This window comes from Podarcis cretensis, assembly GCF_951804945.1.
Source record: "Podarcis cretensis genome assembly, chromosome: 2".
Taxonomy (NCBI): Eukaryota; Metazoa; Chordata; class Lepidosauria; order Squamata; family Lacertidae; genus Podarcis; species Podarcis cretensis.
The window spans coordinates 82,018,833-82,042,727 of NC_137171.1; the positions used below are offsets into that span (position 1 = coordinate 82,018,833).

The following is a 23,895-nucleotide window of genomic DNA, read 5'->3' on the forward strand; positions in this document are numbered from 1 at the left end:
GAGGGCAAAGAACATCCTTCGCACAGTCATTGACTTCATAGCAAAAGTATGTTAACACAGATAGAGAACATTAGAATCTAGCCCTCTGTTCCCAGTGAACTGGGCATGTGTCCTAGTTTATATGAATCAAGGCTCTTCCTTGATTAAGAACGTAGTTACCAAGAGCGACAATTCGGAGGAGGCCACATTAAGTGTTTCTGCCCAGCTGATACACACAGTATTGCCCAATATGATGCTCTGGAACAGAGTCAGCTGCCTTATAACAGGTCAGACAATGGCCTGGTTTGGACAATCACATCTTGACTTAATAAGCCAAGATAGGAACCACAGCTTTGTGCCGTCACATGCAGCCTCTTCTCTGTGTGTCATGCAGTAATTAAACCAACAATTTTCCAATTAACTGCAGCTTTTCATTTGTCTGAACTAGGAAACTATGGTTAACAGATTCAGAACAAGCCAGAATCTTAAAACCATCAGCCTGGCCTGTTCCAAACCTGCTAACCACAGTTTCCTAATTCAGACAAAATGGGAAACTATGGCTAATTGGAGACTTCTGGATATAATGACTAACTCCCACAAAGAGAGGACAGAAGGAGATATGTATGTGTGGGTAACAAAGCTCATTTATATCTCAGACTGGAAAGCTTGGGTGCAATTGTCCAAACTCAGGCATATTTGTCTATCTAGGCCAGTGCTACCTACCTTGCCTAGCAGTCATATTTCCAATCAATCCCTACTTCCTAACTGGAGATGCCAGTGGCTGAACCTTGGAATTCTTGAATGCAAAGTATGAGCTCCAGCTATAAGCTACGGTCTCAACCCCAGAAACATAACATTAAAAAACAACAACGCATTTACAGAAAGGAACTATTACATCTCTAGTGTGGTTGTTGAATCACTACCTACTGAAATACAAACTGCACTCCTTTGATAAGTCAGTAAAACAACCTCTGAAGCCCATGATACCTTTCAGGATCATGTATTGCCAATATGTAATTCCTAACATGAAGCTTATTGAGTTGAGGACCAGGGCAATGCCTAAGAGTATAAGCTCTGAAACAGGCAATCTGCTGGTCAGACCTCATCACAGCTATGAGCTCTGCCTCAGTCCCATATCTGCAATATGGGAATGGTAACACTCCCCCACCTTGGAAGACGTGCATGATTTAAATGCAAATAAACAGTAGCTGCTAGGACACAGGGACTCTCACAGCCTTCTTTGCCTCCAGGATTTTAAACTGCATGGGCCATTTCTGATCCCTGATGTCCCTTGTGTTGCTTGGGAAACATACCAGAGATGTACTTCAAGGAAAAGAATATGTGGATTATCAAACTCATTTGGGGCTGCTAGGTTTTAGTTTTGGTTTGTTCCTCTCATGGCCTGTCCAGAATTCCTTGTTTGTGTTTGGACTGATGCTTGGAGCTCTTTATATGCAAAACTACTCTCTCTGCGCAGCTATGAGAAATTTGTAAGTCTTGCCATGCCACTAAGGCCCTGTTATCATGCCCATGCAATTGTTTCCAGGCCTTATTCTGAGATTGAGCTAGAACTTAATGGGGCAGTTTTTACTAAGAAAAAAACCATCCTCGGCTGTTGTTTTTTAACTTTAATAAATTAAGCAATAGAATTAAAATATACCGTATTTTTCGCCCTATAGGACGCACTTTTTCCCCTCCAAAAATGAAGGGGAAATGTGTGTGCGTCCTATGGGGTGAATGCAGGCTTTCGCTGAAGCTATCCCGCAAGCTCCGGGAGCGATGGCGAGGTTGAGCGCAACCTCGCCATCGCTTCCGGACCCGTTCTCGGGCTTCCCCTGCCCCCAGCCCCGCAAGCTCCGGGAGCGATGGTGAGGTTCAGCGCAACCTCGCCTTCGCTCCTGGACCCCCAGCCCCAAGGCTAAAAACGAAGCCAAGACAGCGAGCGGGATCCATCCCGCTCGCTGTCATGGCTTCTTTGTACTTTGGGGTGCGGGGGGGGGGATTTTTTTTCTTTATTTCCCCCCCCCCCAAAAAAAGATAAGTGCGCCCTATGGGCCGGTGCACCCTATAGGGCGAAAAATACGGTGTGTGTGTGTGTGTGTGTATATATATATATATATATATATATATATATATATATATATAAACATGTATAGCTTGATACAATAAAAACATCACAGAACCAGCCCTTCTTTTAAAAGTTCTACCTAATAGAGAATAACATTCCCAAAGGTTGACTGTGGCCAGCTGCTTATGCTGTAGGTTCACCCTATCTGTACTTAAAAGCAGTCATAAAAACAGAAAAAATAAAATCACAAGATAATAAAATAATAAGCCTAATAAGCATAGAAAGCATAAAAAGAATGACTGGCATAAAATAAATTACATAGTGGTTCATATCTGTACCAAACATACCAAATATTCATGACTGTTGGCAAATAAACTCATATTTAGTGTGAATTTGACGACCATGAGACTGTTTGGCTCTCAAGCAGAAGCAAAATTGGAGGGGTCCCGCAACACCCCTGGCAGCATGTATTTTATGAGTCAGTTTTCAGAAATGGCAATAAACATGAATTTTTAAAACCATACATCCATAGATAACAAGGTGCGTCTTTCCACCATGAGAGATCACAAGACGAGCAGCAACAACAGATATAGAATTAATTGTTGCAAAGTAAGACTTCACTGGCAGCAACAAAAAGGTATAGGATACATGGCTTAGCATCTAGGGTGACCTGCATGCCAACAATAATACCAAATTCCATTACAACCTGCTTCTAGAACTTGTGTACATAGTTACATCCCTACCACATATGCCAATATGTTCCTCGTCCCTTACAATCTCACCAGCATAAGGGGGCTGCTTAATTAAGTAACCCCATTTTAAGGCTTAAGAATGCCCTGTTTGATCTATTATTATTATTCTTATTAAAAGTTCTCTTCCACCCTTCCACCCAAAGAGGTTTAATGCTGAAGCAATACAATGAAAAATAAAATAATATTTAAAACGTCCAGAAATATTTGCATACCATATCGCTGTGGATTATGGTTAAGTTCTCTTTCGCTAGCATATTGTAATTGTATAAAAGCAACAGATTCAGATTAAATTCAGGACATTGTATTGATTTGGAAGCCCTTTATTTGGTCACTTTAACAAGCTGAAAGTTGGACTAAAAGTCTTTAAAATGCCCCTTACAAAGATTGTAGTCTTAACAAACACTCCATTGGAACTACACAAGTTCTGATCTGAGTTTGTAGAGATCCCTTGGATACAATCTGGGGGTGGGGGAGTTCCACATGTTCCCTTTGGTTTGAGATTTATTTACACCAGCTGTGTGTATGAACCAGAAGTTCCTATTTCCTGTCCATAAAACATTGCTAAATGATTCAAAATGCAGAGGGGAAACATGGGGAGGGCCATACGACGAACCAGCTTCTGCTTTAACAGCAGACTAAAGCTGATCCTGAAAAATAAAGTAGCATTTTGTGAAAAACAGATGAAAGCATGGTGATCTTGCTTAGTGAATGCAAAAAGTGCTGGGGCAGAATACTGCATTTGCCAAAATCTATCCATCCAAGTCATTAGATTTCAGAGTCTGTGCTCCCATTAAGTCTCTTGATTTTGTGGGTAATTGGAGCACAATGCCTTTTTTCCTTCTTCTTTTGAATTCTGTGGGAGGTGAGAGCCACACTGCCTGCACTGATGTTCCCATCTATACCAAAGGTTTAGCCAGAGTTCACACTCAGCTTTGAAACATTAGTCCTATCCCAGTTCCCACTGCTTACAAACTGCACTATTGCAAGCTAACCCCTTGTTAACATCAGAGGTGGCTGACCATTTTTCAGGTTCAAAGCGCTCGTCAATCCCCCAAGAGCCACATACTAGACATGGGTATGGCTTCCTCTTTCCTGAGCATCTAATGCCACCTATATTTCCTGAAATTTGAAGGCCTTCTTGAAGTATGGTTGTTCTGTAGGGATGAAACAGTGTAGTAGGTCGAGAAAATCACCCCTAGACTGGGGTTGGGAGTCTTACATCTGCGGGACGGGTGGGTGGGTGTGCAGGTTCTCTATTCCCAATTTCTCGCCTTGTGCTCACATTCCTCCTTTCCAAATATGTTCAGTCCTTCACCGCCACTCTAACCCTAAGACTGCAAACTCTTTCAGGCACAGGCTTGTCAGTTGCTGCCACTGCCAGTTACGTAACGGTGGTTAATTATTATTATATAGCCTCAAAGTTAATTAAGCTTCTTTGTTGAGCCCCCGGGCATAAAAACAACAACATATTAAAACAAAACCACTGTTAAAGCATACATGTATCAGTCAACAATATATTAAGGCATTTCATAGCTGCCAGAGGATTTAACACCACAGTGCAGGTAACATCTACTATTGTTTGCCAAGAGCCACTCCAGCATCAGCAAAGGGCCATGTAGTTCAATGCACAGCATCTGTCTTGCATGCAGAAGATCCCAGGTTTAATCTCCAGGTAGGGAAGGCAGAGACCCCTGCCTGAAATCCTGGAGAACTGCTGCCAGTCAGAGTAGGCAGAACTGAGCTAGAGTATAAGGCAGCTTCCTATGTTCCTATCCACTGGTTCAAACAGTTTGCATAATCCACCAGGAACACACAAGCAGAAAATGGGAGTATGGCTGCAATCCTGAACTTATTGACTAGGGAGCAAGTCTCAGGGAACTCAGTAAACAAGCACAGGTACATCATGCCTGCAAGTATTCTGCAGCCAGATCTCCACAAAGGCAGGGAACCTCTCCTCAGTCCAAGGGCTGCATTCCTTTATAGGCAACACCTCAAGAGCGGCCAGAGCAAAGGATGTGATTCTCACCTTTTGTACAGGAAGCTACATTCCAGCCATACAAAAGCGGAAGGTGCACACACATCTCTGTAACCTCCGTTGAGGCAAGCAAGAGGCATTGTCAAAGTTGAAGGACATATTCGACCCAGCAAAGCAATGAAAATTGCTTGGAAGGGTGGCAAGCATAGTCTGGGGAGAATCCTAAGGCCCATAGAGGCATTGTTCCACCCCTGCCTCAGATTATACAATCATTTTTTAAAATAAAAATTCACTTCAGCTAAGTGAACTTTGCTTATTCTAGTTATTCAGAAAACTGCAGTAAAAATATAAAAGTCGTACTTTGGTTGTCAAATGCCCTGGAACTCAGACATTTTGGCCCCCAAACACCGCAAGCCCGGAAGTGATTGCTCCGGTTTGCGAATGTTCTTTTGGAACCCGAACATCTGACGGGGATTTTGCGGCTTCTGATTGGCTGCAAGAGCTTCCTGCAGCCAATCAGAGGCCGCAATTTGGTTTTCGAATGTTTTGGAAGTCGAACGGACTTCAGGAAAAGATTCAGTTTGACTTCCAAGGTACGACTGTTCTTGTTTATACCAATGCAACATGAAGGTAAAGGAAGGGCTCGTTTAAAACAGTATATACACGATTACATGGAAACTTTCCCCTAGCCATTATCTAACAATGCATTTTATTTTATTTTCTATTTTTAAACATCCCCACCCCACCCCCGATAAAGAATTATAATCTCATACAGCAAGCTACCACAACTAGCATGGGCGTATTGATTTAATTATGCCCCAAGGAAACGTAGACATCATTTTATTCTCCCCTGCCCCACTTTCCTACTAGCAAAGTTCAAATTCAATGAATCAGCCTATGGCAAAAATAAAAAGTCTGCAATAAATAAATAAAAACAAAATAGCTGGCAGGAATAATGTCCTGGGGGTGGGGTGGAATTCTCCTCCCACATCAGCCTATTTATTTCTTGCAAGATCGGCAGTTTCTCGCTACCAAGGATCCAGTCAGAGTCTAATTCTTTCTTTTTTGTTCTTCGCTGTGAGAATTACTTAGATGCCAAAGTTTATTTGTGCCCCTTCCTTGTGTTAAAGTTTTCATAGATCATATTCCAAATCCATGCTATATTCTTCCCTGTTGCTCAGCTACCGACTCTGAACAAATACATCTCTGCATTCTGCCAGAAGTGGAGAGGCAGAGAAAAACAGAGAGAGAGAGAGAGCCCAGACAAATGCCTGGAGAATGAATCACCCACTGGAAGTCGCCTTATGCCCCTGCAGTGTAACCGATTAGTCATAACCTCACATACAGTAGAATGGGAACAGAAAATGGTGAAGCTATTCACTGCACCCCACCCCCAGCTGCTCCTTGCCGCCCACTGCTCAGAAGGAGGCTATTTTCACTCACATGGATTCAGCTCTACAAGATTCAAACTACAAGAAAGAAGATTCCACCTAAACATTAGGAAGAACTTCCTGACAGTAAGAGCTGTTTGACAGTGGAATTTGCTACCAAGGAGTGTGGTGGAGTCTCCTTCTTTGGAGGTCTTTAAGCAGAGGCTTGACAACCATATGTCAGGAGTGCTCTGGTGGTGTTTCCTGCTTGGCAGGGGGTTGGACTCGATGGCTCTTGTGGTCTCTTCCAACTCTATGATTCTATGATTCTATGAGCTCACAAAAATGTCAGCCTTCAAATACAGACTTTCAGGGAAATTCAGCTATTGTGCGATACACCTGAAAGCAAAGGTTGGCACTGGCCTGGGTGCCAATCTGCACCCAGGACAAAGCTTTAAGGCTTTGTGTACTGATCAGGTAAACAATGAGTAAATAGTGAGTGAATAGATATGCTTTAAAGAGCAAATGCAAGCTCACCACAGCTGGTGCTTGGTGTATTTCGGAGATGAGTTCCCTCTACAGACTGCGGGCCAACATGGACATGGAGAAGGCTGTCCTCCAAGCTGCCACAAAATGAACCTCTGCAAGCCATGGCATAACTAATGGGGTTTCCCCTGAAAATCTTACATGTACAGGAAGGTCTATATGGGATAAAGTGTTATTTCAGATAATCTACACCTGGGGTGGATGGCCTTTCGAATGGTGGTCCCCAGCCTATGAAATAAACTTCCCACTGAAAGACAGCAAACACGTACTGTAATGAGCTTCTAATTGCTCTTCAAAACATCATCTAATTATTTAAACTTTCCATGGCCTCCAAATCCAGTTGAATGATTCCCAGTTACTTTACAGTAATTGTCGCAGGTTGCTTTTACTGGATCGTATTAATTGCATACTCCATTTTTTGTTTTGCATTGGATTGCTTTATTGTAATGTCTAGCAACTTGGTATAAATGTGTTCAATAAATATTAAAGGCATAGTCACTTTAAGACACAAAGTTGTTTCAGACAACACAGTTTTCCAGTCTCCAATTAGGTGGGTCATGTCAAAAAAACGAGCAGAGGGTCTAGGGCAAGTTGTGCAGATGCTGGTGAGAGTATCCCAACACATTGGGGATGGGTAAAAAAGTTGGGTCTTAAAGCTCAGTTTCAGGTCATCTGCAAAATTATTTGGGGCTTCTTGATATTTCTTCTTGGTTTTGCTCAGGTTGCAATAACAATTCTCTTCCAAGAAACCATTCTGCTTCTTGGCGACTCTCCATCATCCAGTCCAGGCTCTGAGCAACTGACCCCACTGTATGTAGAGTAAAAGGGCAAAGTGGATGGGGGCAGAAAAAGGCCAAAAACATTCTTATTTTACACATTTAACTGCAGAATCCTATATACTCAGAAGATAAGTCTAACTGAATTCAATACAGCTTAGCTCCAGATAAGTGGGTATAGGATTGCAGCCTAAGAGAATGCTACCTGTGCATAAATAAAAGAAAATGTCCACAATATGTAGGCTAACTGGTTCTTCTAGACATCCTGCACAAGAAAAACTGGAATACGTGAAGCAAATCAGCTCCTTCTATTGTAAACAAAGTTTTTAGAAAATAAAAACGTATCAGTTTGCCTCAGCCTCTCTACTGTTCTTTATTACTGGGGGGGGGGGGGAGAGGGACACAGAAATATTTTTATTTGTTTGCCAAAATGAGGCAGGCACTTCATACAGAAGAGGAGGAGACTGACAGATCCAGCGCACAGGTTTGCTCAGGAGAATTAGATTGTGCCCTAAATGGAATAAACAACAGCTTTTCAAGAGCTGAAACAAACAAAATCCCTGGTGGATTGGGCCCCATGCCACATTCAGCATGTGCTTGCAATAAAATACAACCCTGCCTTACAATTTTAAAGATTTTCAAAAACAGCTTGCAAATAAATTTTAGGAACAAACTAAGATTAACATGATTCACATAAAATACAATCCAGTGGAACATCAGCAACAGAAAAACAGCGCCAGCATTAAATAAGATCAAAAACAGAACCAACAAATTTACTGTTGGTTAAAAAAGATAAAAGTTGGGCCAGGGAGGGAGGGGACAACTATTGGCATGGCACCAAACACTCCAGTCTAGGCACTAATGCCTAACACAGCATGAGGCAACATTGCAAGTTGGGGTGCCACCACCAGCTAGTCCCCTTCCACAGTCACCATACACCACTTAAGACCCTTTGCCCAACACATGAACCAAGACTTTGGCTTTTAGTAAACTATTGAGCTAGTCTAGAATAATTTTCCTTAAAAGGGGTTGCTTTCTACACCAGAGGTATTTGGTCTCACATGTTTGTTACACAGCAGAGCATTAAAAAACAAATTTGTACTTACCTTGACTTAAGAAAGCTTTTTATCACATCATTTTGCTGAACATGAAGTTCTTTGCTATGCGGCCAGCTGGAATGAAAATGGCTTATTCTCTCCCCACCGCGCCCCCACACTAAAATCAGCAAACCTAAAAATATTTAGCCACGATGAGCTCTTTATCCTCGCCCTATCCCAATAACCACCTCAAATGTAAAGAGGAATGTGGGTTTTGAATTAGCAATAGGTCATTTCTGCAAAAGCTTTAAAAGGCTCTAGCCTCATCTTTTAAGCCAACCACTCAATCTCATATATATGTATGTCTTACTATTACATATCCCTTGTATTATAGAAATAAATAATTCAAAGTATTATCAGGTCTGTGAGCGCTAAGGAATCAAATCATGAGGATTACATCCACCTGCCTCACGATTGGCTAATCAGAAAGCAGTTCCAAACAGGAGGAACCAGTTTCAGTTTCCAACAAGCTATAAATCTTGCAGACATCACTTAATACAGATCAAAGCCCTAGGCAAAGGAGATAACCTCTTTTGAAGTCGGGGATTGTAAGCCTTTGCTGCCCCCAGTCCCCACCAAATGAATTGTCAAGACTGCAGATGATTAGGCTCTGCATACAATCCCTCTTTCAAGTCAAAGTTGACTCTTGCAAAACCTCAGAGAAGTAACCCTATTTTGTATGTAGCTATCTCACACTGGACTGGATGCTTTTTTCCCTCCAACCAAAAGCAAAGGTTAAAAGGTGCAGCTAAATCCTGGATTTACTTGGTTGCTCTTAGTGTTACTAACTTTCATGGTTGTACCAACAAGGCACGGGCTAAAGAGGGGAGTACCACATAGCTCTAGTAAGCGCAGAATGAGGTTCCACTCATGCAACAAAACTTTCCCTCCCTCTCTCCACTGTGTGCCCCTAAACTTGTTCTGGAGGTTCCACCAACCAGCCAGAGCAGACTTAGGGTTGCATGAGTGGACCTCACACCATGCACGCAACAACTTTGTGGAATCCCATCCAAAGAATCAAGGACAGAAGAGGCTAGGACAAACGTTCACTTATCAGGAAAAATAGCACATGGGTCTTGCAGAACCTCTCCAGTGCTCCCAACTCCACTGCTGGCCCTAACTGTCTCCCCCCCAATAATATCTTCTTTCTTCCTTGCTCTCTGCCAATCTAGTTCAACATTTATTGCAAATGCCTACTTGTTCTCCTGTTTTGCAATTTATATTCACAGAAAATGGGTTGGGGTCATTTAAAGCGCAGAATTTGGATCTGGACGCGGGTGGCACTGTGGTCTAAACCACAGAGCCTAGGGCTGGCTGATCAGAAGGTTGGCGGTTCGAATCCCCGCGACAGGGTGAGCGCCCATTGCTTGGTCCCTGCTCCTGCCAACCTAGCATTTGGAAAGCACATCAAAGTGAAAGTAGATACAGTGGTGCCCCGCAAGACGAATGCCTCGCAAGACGGAAAACCCGCTAGACGAAAGGGTTTTCCGTTTTGGAGGCGCTTCGCAAAACGAATTTCCCTATGGGCTTGCTTCGCAAGACGAAAATGTCTTGCGAGTTCCTGCGGGGGTTTTGCCCTTCCCCCCCCCTTTTCCTAAGCCCTAAGCCGCTGATCAGCTGATCAGCTGATCTGCTAAAAGCCGCTAAATCGCTAATAGCGCTAATCCGCTAAGCTGTCAATGGGCTTGCTTCGCAAGACGAAAAAACCGCTATACAAAGAGCCTCACAGAACGGATTAATTTCGTCTTGTGAGGCACCACTGTAAATAGGTACCACTCCGGCGGGAAGGTAAACAGCGTTTCCGTGTGCTGCTCTGGTTCACCAGAAGCGGCTTAGTCATGCTGGCCACATGACCCGGAAGCTGTCTGCAGACAAATGCCGGCTCCTCGGCCTGTAGAGCGAGATGAGCGCCGCAACCCCAAAGTAGTCCGCGACTAGACCTAACGTTCAGGGGTATCTTTACCTTTTCCTTTTATCCAAACAAATCAATATGGCAAATGAGTCAAATCTTATTAGACAGCAAGTCCACACCTGACATTTTTCCTGCAAATGTTACGTTTTGTTTCACACAATATTCGCATTGCTGCTAATTATAAGATGAGGTAAGCAAAAAATTCCTGAATCTAAAGCAGAATCCCTTTAAGTGAGAAAAATGAGAAACTACATCAATTGAAGAATACATTTCCACAAGTAAGTGAGAGATTCTTTGTGTGGAAATAGAGGCAGTCCTTCTACAAAGATCAGATGAGGATAAGCACAGAATTATCTTATCTTGAGAAGGGCTCTGGAAGTAAGGTGATTCACCTAAAAGCTAGCTGGAAGCATTTCACACTTTATCATTCCTCCATGGAAGTGATGGACGTCATTTACAGATCTTCATGCACTGTAGCAAGCTTCTGCACCAAACATGTTTTTGCATGCAAACCTAGCCCAGCATGCACATGGCAAAACAGATGGTCTGTGCTGTCAAAAGTCTCTAAGATAAGGTATAGATTCCATTAAACCTAATGTCGGGGAATGTGCACATGGATCTAGTTAAGCCACTAGCTGCAGAAATTTTTTACCCTGCAAAAGAGAATATGATGACTGTACAAGTTCTAGCTACATATTTTCTTCCTCAGAGGAAATAATACACATTTTCACAGGATGTTTCCATCTCTACTAATAACCGGATGAGGGCACATAAAATTTCAGGATGTAAAGCAGAGGCAAAGAGAGAGACAAAAGAAAGAAAGAAAGAAAGAAAGAAAGAAAGAAAGAAAGAAAGAAAGAAAAGAAAGAAAGAACATTACAGTGGAACCTCGGGTTACGCACAGTCCTCCTTACGTACGCTTTGGGTAACGAGCTCCGCTAACCCGGAAGTATATGCTCCTGGTTGCGAACTTTGCTCTGGGATGTGAGTAGAAGCCGCACGGCGGCAGCGGGAGGCCCCATTAGCGAAAGCGTGTCTCATGTTAAGAATGGTTTCAGGTTAAGAACGGACCTCTGGAACGAATTAAGTTTGTAACCGGAGGTACCACTGTACAGACCTACCTTTCAACCATTAAATAACATGAGTACATGGAATAGAGGAGGAATTTGATTCAGTACACATTTAAAGCCAAATCTATCAAATTCGCTCTTTCTGAAACACAGCTATCCTTCTATACTCAGTCATATTTTGTGGTGAAGTTCTCCAACTGAGGTTTACAAAAATGCATATATTAAGGGAAAGCATGCACAAAAATAAAAATATTAATTAAAAGAACATGTGATGTTGTTTAACATCTACATGAAAATGCTGGCTGGGATCATCTGAAGTCTTTGAGTACATTGTCAACAATATGCTGATGATGAACAGCTCTGCTTCTCCTTTACGTCTACAGGAGTGGCAGTGGATGAGCTGGACCAATGTCTTGCTTTGGTAATGAAATGGATGTGTGTCAGTATACTGAAGCTCAATCCAGATAAAATTGAGACACAGTTAGTGTCTGGTTCCCTAGACCAGATGGATTGGAGGTGGCCTGTTCCTGATGTGATTACACTACTTCTGAAAGAGTAGATATATGGATCCATCACTGTTGCTTGAGTCTTAAGTAGCATGGCAGGCTTTTCATCAACTCTGGCTCCTTTCTGGACAGGGATAGCCTAACTTCTGTTGTCAACACTCTGGTAACCTCTAGGTTAAATTACTGCAATGAGTTATATGTGGGGCTGCCTTTGAAGATTGTTTTTCAGTGGCCAGGTTATTCACTGAGACAAATAGTCAGAGCACAAAACACCAATCTTGGCCAGATTGCACTGGCTACCAATGAGTTTCTGAGCCCAATTCAACGTACTGGTTTTAACTATAAAGCCTTATGCAGCTCAGGAGCCCAAGACTTCAAAGACCTCCTCACCAACCCTGACCAGAATCTAGGCTGTTTTCTGTTTTCCCTCCCTCAACATTCAGTCAGCATACTATAGTCACTGACTGCTGGAGTTGGAGTGGGGATTCCCATCCTAAGTTTTCTTCTTAAAAAATTTAGAACTTCTCCAAGCCTGCTGATACACCCCCATCTTGTGCGTGGGTGGTACTTTCTTGGCCACATAAGCAATGACACTCATGCTGCAGCATAATAAATAGATGGAATAACAAAACTAACATGGACGTCTTCACAAAAGGTCTGCTTCATTTTTTTTAATGACCCTGTACTTCTTTTTAAAATGTACTTGGCTGCCAAAGTCTGAAGAACCTGCTTTGTATGACAATCTCAAATTAGCAGAGCTATTGGATCTGACAATCTCCATAAATGGTCTGCTTGTTTCTACAAAAAATGCTGAGATGAATGGCTGCAGGACCCACTTTTTCTTTTTAAAAAAGAAGGGATACTCCTAATTATATTGGCTCCATCCTACAGAAGTTCCACAGCCATCAGTTTTCAGTGTAGGGTATTGATGCCTTCAGAGGTCTGGTTCTCACATAATACTAAACCAAACCATGGCTTACCATAAACAAGCAACCATGCCGGCTTCTGGAGGAGACTGTGACTGTGTTTTGCTCCTCCTCCAGACATTCTGCTGTTGTGCTGTGCTGAACTAAGCATGGTTTGGTTTATAGCCTGAACCTAGGTTTGTGGTTTAGAACTCTCCAAAACAACCACAAGCTTCAGTTACAGATAGGTAGCCGTGTTGGTCTGCCATAGTCAAAACAAAATAAAAAAATTCCTTCCAGTAGCACCTTAAAGACCAACTAAGTTAGTTCTTCGGGACGCAGGTGGCGCTGTGGGTTAAAGCCTCAGCGCCTAGGGCTTGCCGATCGAAAGGTCGGCGGTTCGAATCCCTGCGGCGGGGTGCGCTCCCGCTGCTCGGTCCCAGCGCCTGCCAACCTAGCAGTTCGAAAGCACCTCCGGGTGCAAGTAGATAAATAGGGACCGCTTACCAGCGGGAAGGTAAACGGCGTTTCCGTGTGCGGCTCTGGCTCTGGCTCTGGCCAGAGCAGCGATGTCACGCTGGCCACGTGACCCGGAAGTGTCTCCGGACAGCGCTGGCCCCTGGCCTCTTAAGTGAGATGGGCGCACAACCCCAGAGTCTGTCAAGACTGGCCCGTACGGGCAGGGGTACCTTTACCTTTACCTTTACAAGTTAGTTCTTGGTATGAGCTTTCGTGTGCATGCACACTTCTTCTGAAGAAGTGTATCTGAAGAAGTGTATCTGAAGAAGTGTATCTGAAGAAGTGTGCATGCACACGAAAGCTCATACCAAGAACTAACTTAGTTGGTCTTTAAGGTGCTACTGGAAGGAATTTTTTTATTTTGTTTTAACCACAAGCTTGTCCATTGTTTTACAGCTCATGGATTGTTAGAGAGAGTTAAACCATGAGTTTGGGTTCAGATGACATGCTAAGCCAAACCATGACTTAGTGCAGCATCAGAACAATGAGGGAGGAGCAAAGTGTCTGTGATCTTCTCTCCAAGAGGCTGCATGTTTGTGGTAAACCATGGTTTCACTTAGCATTGTGTGAAAATGAGGACAGAGTGATCAGATTTCACTGTATGACTACATCACCATGCCATGTGTTGTGAGGACAACCTAAATACTGTCATTCAGGTTGAGTTTGGAAACCAAAGTGAATAAGGTTCTCTACCTCATACCCTCAGCAACTTCTATGGTGGAATATTTGCAACTTCTACAGCCAACATTCCTGTGGAGCAACCTGAATACACCAGCACAGAACTGTAGCTTATCAAGCCTCACTATGATCAGGCAAACTTACTTCTGTGTAAAGATAGAAAAGATAAGACTAAAAATCTTCTATGTAAACTTACAAAAAAAAAGGTTCAGGAGTGGGAGGGCATAGCCATTAAATAGGTTTCCTCCCACCCACCCCAAAAGCCTATTCAGCACACATCTGTTAAAGATTTAGTCAATCTCTAATGAGATCCAGATTCCTCCATAACATCATAAAGGTCTAAAGAACTATAATTTTCCCTATATCAGCCCATAGACAATCAGTCCAATACTGTGTACTGTATATACTTCAGGTTTTTAAAAATGCTGCACAAACAAAAACTGAATTCTGTCAATCATGCAAATTGAGAGCATGTGCTTATAATCTGCTTATTTTTGTGTAACATATTCCAGTTCTAGTAGTCAGATGAAAGGGCAAAGAGCTAAGAAAGGGATGCTGTATTCCTATGCTTTGATCACTGAAATCCCTCTTCCCCTCCTCTTATCAAGCCACAAAAAGTCCTCACATCTGTGCTCATGTTAATGGATGCAGATGCTCCATTAGCACAAGGTACAGAATAGAAGGGGTGGAGAACAGAGAGCAACGAGAGATTAAACTGTTTTGACACATACAAACGCATTCCCTGTATAATAACTTTCCCCATGATCCCATATTAGCATTTCCAGACATACCCACGAGTCCACAGACATGCATTTCCAGCAATGTAAAAATATTTGAAAACATGTACACCTTTAAATGCGTCCTGAAAGACACCCTGCTTTAATTAATGTGGACAATATTAAGCACATTGCTATAAATCAGGTTTCATTACGAAACTGCATCAGCACAGGGATTTGCAGTATCTAATTAAATCAACACTAATTTTGCTCTCTTAAGGAGACATTTAAGTTGGCCCTGCATTGCTGCCCTCACTACTGCCAGATTTCAGGGAATCTTTGGTATGGGGCCACATGACCACAACCATAGAGCGGGGTGGTTTTTTTTCCTGCTGCCACATCAGCAGGAGCATTGCACGTTAGGGTAAATCAAGATTGTAGGTGGCCACCACCGACGGGGGTTCAGCATTGCTCCCATTCAAAATCAGCACTGTCTGTCCGCCACTAAAATGCATTTAGTGGCAGCATGAATAGTTCAAGTTGGTGAGAAGAGTTTCAAAGTTTCTATGGCTCTCAGCTGGTACCAGTGTTAGAAACTCAGATATATAAGCTAAACACCAAATGGCACTTTAAAACTGGGCCACAGTCACCATAATTGAATGTGTAGGTACCTTTCTTTTGCAATGAAATATGATGTTGTTATTGTTGTTGTCATTCATTTCCTTTCTATACCAATAGTCATACCTCAGGTTGAATGTGCTTCAGGTTGAGCGCTTTCAGGTTGCACTCCGCAGCAACCCGGAAGTAACGGAGCGCATGCGCACTTAAAATGACATCACATGCATGCGTAGAAGTGGCAAAACATGACCCGCGCACGCACCGATGCGCCATCACATCTTACGTTCTATTCAGGATGCAAACGGGGCTCCAGAATAGATCCCATTCACATCCCAAGGTACCACTGTATATCAAAGTGGTTGACAACATATTAAAACATCAAATAAAACAATTCAGAAGAAACGAATTCAAGCTTCAAGGAAAATATTTCAGAACCTTCTCTAAGGGACATTTTGATTTTCCCATATTTATTTACCTACTTAATTTACTGAGCTGTCCCATAGCAGAAATACTCTAGGAAGCCAGTGTGGTGTAGTGGTTACAGTATCAGACTAGAGCCTGGAAGATTAGGGTTCAAATCCCCAGTCACGAAGCTCACATGGGCCAGTCACAGCCTCCTAACGTACCTCAGAGGGTTGTTGAGGAGATTAAATGAGAAGGGGGAGAACCATGTATTCCTTGGATGAAAAGGTGGGATAAAAAAATGTAATAAACAATCCCTTCTGCTTATCTTCTCAAGAAAGCTGGAGGAGCCAGCCAGATAGAAATGTCAGTCGCTAACTTGGCATCCAGAGATCTCCATGTGGTCGCCATTGGCACAGGGCCCGACTGATACCTAGCAAGGAGGAAGAACTACATTTGGTCGCACAAAAAATGTCAAAGCACAACTAACTTACTGAAAGCATGTCGTGCCAGAGCAAAAAGGTCTGTTCTCTGAATCCCTCAAATACACCCCTCTAAGTTTTTTCTAGTTGGCCACTTCCAAACCACATCCAAGAGATAAGTCTCCCCCTTCCTGATTCACCACTCCACACAACTGAGATGACAAAGAAAACCGTCAGAATTTGTGTATCATGCCATCCCAATATGAATCTTTGCAGTCTTCCCCCTAATCTTTCCTCCTTCCTATCATGTTGTTGAGTGGAACAGAGAAAAATGAAGCTACATTTATTCATCAGCCCCAACCACAGTGTCCCCAAGAGGATGGGAGGAAGAACTACACTTGGTCGCACCAAAAATGTCAAAGCACAACTAAAAAGTTAAACAACTGATGTCCCGGAGTTGAAAACCTAGCACCTAATAAAACTACACACAAAACACTATAACCCATAGGCACCCACTCTTTCATTACAGTTTGCGATTACAAAAATGAACTGAGAACAGTGGAGAGGCAAGGAGCTGCATGAGAGGCCTTAACTGCTTCTGTGAAACAGACGTTTGGTAAAAAGCATGTATTATATAACTAGAAGCATACAATGGGCCAGCACTAGAAAAACAATATTTCAGATTCTTAGGGGCCAGGCTTGCACAGAGCCAAACAGTATTTCAAAATTGTAGGCTGATTCTCGAAGTGCCCAAGCAATCAAGATAGCAGGCTTTCTGGCGCCTTCTGAATTTACTCAGTGATCTCTGATCAGTTTATGCTGGCACATGCAATAGGCCTAATATTAATTATTCAAATATTAACGTTACAACCTCTGAGCAAAGAAAACTTATCTAATGGACTCTTAACTGAGCCATTTAAGATTCAGATTCGTTTCTGCACAAATGTCAAGCAATATCGTTAATCCTGCAAATTCATGCTTCCAAAACATCAAAACTCTACATCAGCCAGTTGACGTGGGCAGAAATAATTTAATTCCCTCCAGGTCTGGCAGAGGCCTATCCTAGGTTCCCTCCCATTAAATGGCAGAAGGAGACAGGGGATCTTCCCCAACAAGGCAGGCACGAGAGATCCCTGCAAGGGGCGGGAAGGAGAGAAAATGACGGTCTCTGGTGGACAGATGTCACCCGAGCCCAAGAGTATTAATCTCATAGTATCCTCTGTCCGGCACATTTCACGGCAGTGCAAGAAGATACGGCAGATGTCACGGGAAGGACACGGTGCATTAGAGAGGCGCAGACATTGCCGAGCTGCCCCTTTAAGGGGGCTGCAAGGCGTGACGCCAGCAAAAGGGGAGGGCCAAAGGTTCTGGATCGACTTCTTTCTGTGACACTGCATCGCGGGGGCCGGAGAGAGAGAAGGCTGGTGCGCCTCCCGCGAGCTGGGCGAATCCAAAAGGCGAGGCTGCCTTGCGCGGAGAGCTGCGCACCCGCAGAGCTTCCCAAGCCAGGGGGAGGGTTTGCAAGGCGCTGCATTCGCCACGCGCCCGGCACGCACTGGCGAGCCAGGCCCAGCTGGCCTTTGCGATCGTGGGAACGGGGCTGCTCGGGAAGCCTTCACGCCTAGGCGCGCGCGCGCTCCCCGTAACACCCACCACCGCCCCCTGAAAACGTTAATCCACAGAATGCACACGTCTCCACAAGCTAGCAGGCAGGCAGGCAGGGGAGCCTTGTGCGCTGGAGTCTCGATTGTGAGCTAACCATTAGCCCATGCTGCCTGCCTGCCTGCTATATTTATTCCCGCCCCTTCCCGCAAAAAGCAGCCGGCGTTCAGCACAGTCCCCCTCTCCCCTGCATCGCGCACCGCCTCCTCGCGCCCGCTAAAGCCCATTAGATCCGCCGCCGCCGCAGCTGTTGCTGCCGCACGCCCCCCCGCAAAATGAAGAAAGCGCCGCCCTCACCTCCTTCAGCTGCTCCATCTCGGTGCGGATGGTCTCGTACTCCAGCTCCAGCTCCTCATACTGCTGCTTGAGCTGCTGCTTCTCCTCCAGCACTGCCAGCCCGTACTCGGCAGCCTGGATCTTCTCGCGGGTGGTTTCGCCCAGCTCCTGGAAGAGCCGCTTGATCTCGGTGCGGAGCCACTCGGGCCCCGACTCCATCACCAGCTTAGCGTAGTCCTCTTCTTCGACGGCCAGAGACATCTTGGCGGGGGCTGGTGCGGCTCCAGACGGGAGTGAGGAGAAGGGAGGAAATGCGGCAGAGCGCGAGAGCAGCAGGATGGACCCGGCGGCGGCGGCGGCGGCAGCCGCAGCAACGCCGCCCCGCTCGCTCCCTGCAGCCTTTAAGACCAGGCGACCCCCCGAGCTGCCATGCCCCCCTCTTCTCCAGCGCCCCTAGCCCTGGCTGCCATGAAACGGGCAGGCTCCTTGCGCCCCTGGTCCCCCGCGCCTGTGAACCGGCGGCTCCTTTACACCATGATTCCTGCGCCGCCCTCCTCCTCCTGCTGCTGCTGCTCGTCTAGCTTAGGGAATGTGGGGAAACCGCAGTGAAATCATTCAAAAGGAACGGCCAGTCAGTCGCCCCGAGGCATTGTAGGGCTTGTAGTCCCGGCTCCACCGAGGCCGAGCCGGTCGCTGCGTCCCAAAGACTACGAGTCCCACAATGCACAGGGAGGAGAGCCCCAGATGGAAGCCTGGCCCTGCCCTCTTGAAGGAATTCTTGGAGAAGGGGAAGAACCTGGCAGCGAGCGCTGTTGTTCGTCATCGGCTGCGCTGGAAGCCGCTTGAGCGCTGCCTCCTGCAGGCCGTGCCCAGAACTACCTGGCATTTGGGCTACATTGCTGGCGGATGGCCTCTTGTCTTGCAGCAAATACATACTCTCTTCTATTTAGACATCCTTCCTTCCTTCCCCACAGTGGCTACCGGCATTGTTCATGGCACAATAACACTGAAATCCTACGGGCGTTGCCCGTGGGCTTTTTGCCTAGCCCGGTTGCAGAGCATAGCTGGGCCAGAGCTAGGCGGCAGGGCCAGAGCTGCCCACAAATGAGGCAGGGGGAAGCAGTTGTCTCAGGCAACTGTAACACAAGAGGCAGCTTCCCGCATACCCAGAGAAGTTTGGCAAGAGGGAAACCCGGTGAGAGGAAGGTATTCTGGCGTTCCGCTTTGCCGCTGCTCTCCCACTGCCCCTAGGGACAGAGAGGCCAGTGCCAAAGCTGTCTGGAACACCCTCTCTCACTGAGTTTCCATTCTGGATGCCCTGATGGAGTTTGTCCCCTGGCAAGGCTTTGCAAGCACTTTTCCTTGAAGCATTTGCAAAGGCTCATGCCCCCCCAACACACCATTTCAGGGGTGGCAGTGGGATTCAGGTGCAAAAATGCATCACTCCACCCCTGGGCAGGGCTGAAGCCTGGATTTAATTGGGGCCTGAGCAAGGTGCCTCCTGGACTCCCCTCCCCAGCCACACCATGATATCCTGCCTTCCTTCCCCCACCCCCAGTTTATCAGGCAGCTGGGACAGGACAGGCTTCCCCTTTTCAACATTTTTGCTGGGGAGGCAGAGCTCAGCTTGGCATTGTGAAATGATGCAAACCATCCCACCAGGAGAGGTGGCAGCAGCTTGCGGCCTTCATTTCCCCAAGAATGCCTCTGGGTTCTGCTACATCAGGCCAAATGGAAGTAAATGGCATTATCACATTGGCATCGCACTACACTGGGGGCCAGAGGCATTCTGAGGAAATGGAGGTGGCAGGGGCTGTCAGGCTTTCCCACAGCTCCATAATGTTGGCTTGTGCACCACCACCCCACCACTTTAGTAAAAAGAAGAAAAAGCAACGTCAGTGACTCCAGCAATCTACTCTTGCGAAGGACTCTGGCGTTGCGGCACTCATCTCGCTTTACTGGCCGAGGGAGCTGACGTTTGTCTGCAGACAGCTTCCGGGTCATGTGGCCAGCAGAAACCAGAGCAGCGCACAGAAACACCATTTACCTTCCCGCCAGAGCGGTACCTATTTATCTACTTGCACTTTGACGTGCTTTCGGACTGCTAGGTTGGCAAGAGCTGGGACCGAACAACGGGAGCTCACCCCGTCACGGGGATTCGAACCGCTGACCTTCTGATCGGCTCCTAGGCCGGTCCTAGGCTCTGTGGTTTACACATAAGACCTTTCAATTTACCCAGGACTTTTTTGAATGGAAAAAAGTTGTTATCTGCTAATGATGTTTTGGTCATAGTACATTATTATTATACTTGCTTTGGGGTGGGGGTTGTACACCACATTGATATGGAGTGGCTTATAGGTTTTTAATATAAATAAATACATAATCTTTTCTATCACAAAACTGGTGCTGATGTCAGATCTGTGGGAGTAAAGTTATTTGTCAGTTGTATCCCAAATTCCCTCCAAGAAGCTTGGAGCAGCAGCATTGCAACCCCACAAAAACTTTGTGAGAGGGGTCAGGCTGAGTGAGAAAGCTCTAGGCAACCCAGTGGGCCTCACAGAGGAACAGAGCTTTTAATCAGAGTTTCCCACAAAACCCTATATTCTGCTCACTGCCTTTCCAAGTGCTACTTGGCATGTATTGTATTCTTAGACTTTCAAATATTGTTTGACAAAGTCCCTCACCGTGGGATAAGAAGACAGGTCTTCATAAGAGGATTGGTAACTTGTTAAAGAACAGGAAGCAGGGAGTAGGAACATAGGAACTATTCTGCCAGTGGAGGAACATAAGAAGTAAGGTTCCCTGATGATGCTTTTTAACTTGTTCATAAATGTTCTAGAGTTAGAGGTCAGTGGTAAGGAGGCTAGGTTTGCTTACAACACCAGGATAGTGAAACCGCTAAAAAGATTGTGAAGAACTCCAACAGGATTTTTGGAATTCATTCCCACGAGGTAGCAATGGCCACCAACTTGGATGGCTTTGGTATAAAATTGGATAAAGCATACTGTCAAAAGCAGTATGCTTCTCAATACCAGTTACTGGAAACCACAAGAGGGGAGAGTGCTGTTGAACTTAGTTCCTGCCTTCCCATGGGCATATGGTTGGCCACTGGACTGCATACATACAAATGTATGTATGCAGCCTTTCCACAGTTCAAACCATGCTCAAAGCAGCTTACAGCATAAATTTTTTTTGCAAAACTACAACATAACAAAAGTAGATGGGCAACTGGTCAGATCTGTTGGGGCTATTCTAATGTTCTTACCTCTCCAAACAGGATGAATGGGCATTAAACTGGCAAAATAATTTACTGAAGCAAATGCAACTCACCATTTTTCTTCTCATCAGGAATAATGGGCAGTGAACAGAAAAGTGCCAACCAAAACAAAAGAAAAGAAAAAAACAATTATCCATTCTGAACACACCTGAAAATTAGATCACTCATCATTTGCCCCACCTACTGCCAGGGGCTTTATAAAATGCTTTAATCATCCTCCTTTCAATTATTTTAATCCTCTTTGGCACATATAAAACATCGCCCTTTTAATAAAGGGACTCATCAGCACAAGTTTATCAGCAGAATCACGTGGAATCCTGGTTAATTTTTTTATTATGGATTTTTATGCAAACTCAGTAATTCACATGGTGCATATAGCGAGGCTGGATTTATCATGTGAAAAAAAGTGGAGGCAACACCCTCCTTTGCTGCTTTGTTATAAAACTTGCCTGAAAGCAAAATATTAATGGTTTGACGTAATCCGTTCTGATGGAGCTAATGAACGTTTGTTTTCTTTCTCTTCAGCCCTCATTCTTCTTTGTTAATTGGCTCAAACATGAAAATTCTCACATGTCCTTGGACACTCTAGCATGTATTCAGTTCAGTATTCCATCTGTTCATGTTAGGTCCACGTGCCCAGGAATGAATTATACTCTTTATGGATTTCGTTTTAACATCTCATGGGAGTGAGCAACAAGAAGCATGCAATGCTGCAGAATTTATTTTTGCATTTACATCCCACTTTCCATCCAAGGAGCTCATGGTTCTCCCCCTCCCTGTTTTAACCTCACAACAACCCTGTGAGGTTGGTTAGAGTGAGAGATGGTGACTGGTCCAAGGAATCTGAATGCTGATTTCCCAGCTCCTCCTCCAACACTCTGAGCACCACACTACACCAGATAATGTTGTTCTTGTTTTATTTGGATACTGCCCATGCAACCATGTTTTCTGAGCAGCTTACAGAGACAGTACAATACAATTCACAAAAAAATACTGAAACAAAAATAAATAAGCAAAAAGCCCATGAGGAAAAAAGCTTCAAGTGCAGGTAAACTCAGCATAAAACCTAGGAAGAGGGAATGATTCCAAAACTAAAGCACCCTATAGATTGTCATTAAAAGGTCTGGGAAACCAAGAAGGTTTCTTCACCTAGCACCTAAAAGACTAGGACATTCCATAAGCAGGGCACCATGATCACAGAGGCCATCTCCTTAGTACAAGGTGGGTTCTGCCCCTTCTCACCTGCCCCGCATTGAAGCTGATTACTTGTCCCAAAGAATTCACTGGAAGCCATCAAGAACCCACCAAAGAACTCTAAGGAGCCGAAAGACAAAAGATCAACAGAAGAGCTACCTCTGCAAGTTGGTACCCTCACCACCAGCAGCCATGCCTATCTGCTGCATCTTCTGCTTCCTTCCTGTTTCCCTGAATCGTCTGGATTCTAATCTGCAGTTTAAACTCTTCATTTCCTACTGACTCAGTGAAGCTACATTGTAGGAGAGAGAAAGAGAGAGAACATTACTGTCAAGGGGGACACGTTCAAGTTTCGTGAGCAATCTGGGACCTAGCCTACTTTCCCTGCAGTAAATATGCTGCAGAGATTACAGATGCAGTTTTATATCCCAAAGCGGGCTTTATTAAAGCATAAATTTATAACAAATCCAGCACTTTATGATTAGAAGTTGAAATACCATGGTTGAAATTTGTTGTGTTGATAAGCAGCTGTAAAGGTGATCCCCTGACTGCCTCTAACTGAAAACAAATAGCTTAAAGGAGCCTGTGTAAACTGCAGCATGGTAACTCTCGAGCTGATGAGTCAAGTAGGAAATATACTAAGGTGTAAAGGAAAAGGTAAAGGGACCCCTGACCATTAGGTCCAGTAGTGGCCGACTCTGGGGTTGCGGCGCTCATCTCTCTTTATTGGCCGAGGGAGCCGGCATACAGCTTCCGGGTCATGTGGCCAGCACGACTAAGCCGCTTCTGGCAAACCAGAGCAGCGCACGGAAACGCCGTTTACCTTCCCGCCAGAGTGGTACCTATTTATCTACTTGCACTTTGACATGCTTTCGAACTGCTAGATTGGCAGGAGCAGGGACAGAGGAACGGGAGCTCACCCCGTTGCAGGGATTCGAACCGCCAACCTTCCGATTGGCAAGTCCTAGGCTCTGTGGTTTAACCCACAGTGCCACCCGTGTCCCATACTAAGGTGTAGTAAGTCACAATTGTGGAAAGCTAAGGAATGCTTCAGGCACCTCCCTCTAGCCACTTCAATCTCTGTGGTAAGAGGTGGGTTCTGCCCCTTCTCACCTGCCCTACATTGAAGCTCATTATCTTGTCCCATAGAATTCACTGGAAGCCATCAAATACAC

At 44.9% G+C, this 23,895-nt stretch overlaps 1 protein-coding gene across 3 annotated transcripts in view; it reads right to left on the minus strand.

The window, feature by feature from the left end:
* Positions 1 to 18,924, minus strand: part of BICD2 (BICD cargo adaptor 2) — an 85,498-nt gene extending 66,574 nt beyond the window's left edge. The window contains exon 1 of one of the 3 annotated variants that reach the window (XM_079965011.1): positions 18,271 to 18,924. In XM_079965011.1, the coding sequence (XP_079821137.1) occupies positions 18,271 to 18,510 (240 nt within the window). In that variant the 5' untranslated portion in view covers positions 18,511 to 18,924. The remainder of the gene's footprint in view (positions 1 to 18,270) is intronic. The other 2 variants (XM_079965013.1, XM_079965012.1) reach the window with 2 other exon arrangements.
* Positions 18,925 to 23,895: the final 4,971 nt, after the last annotated feature.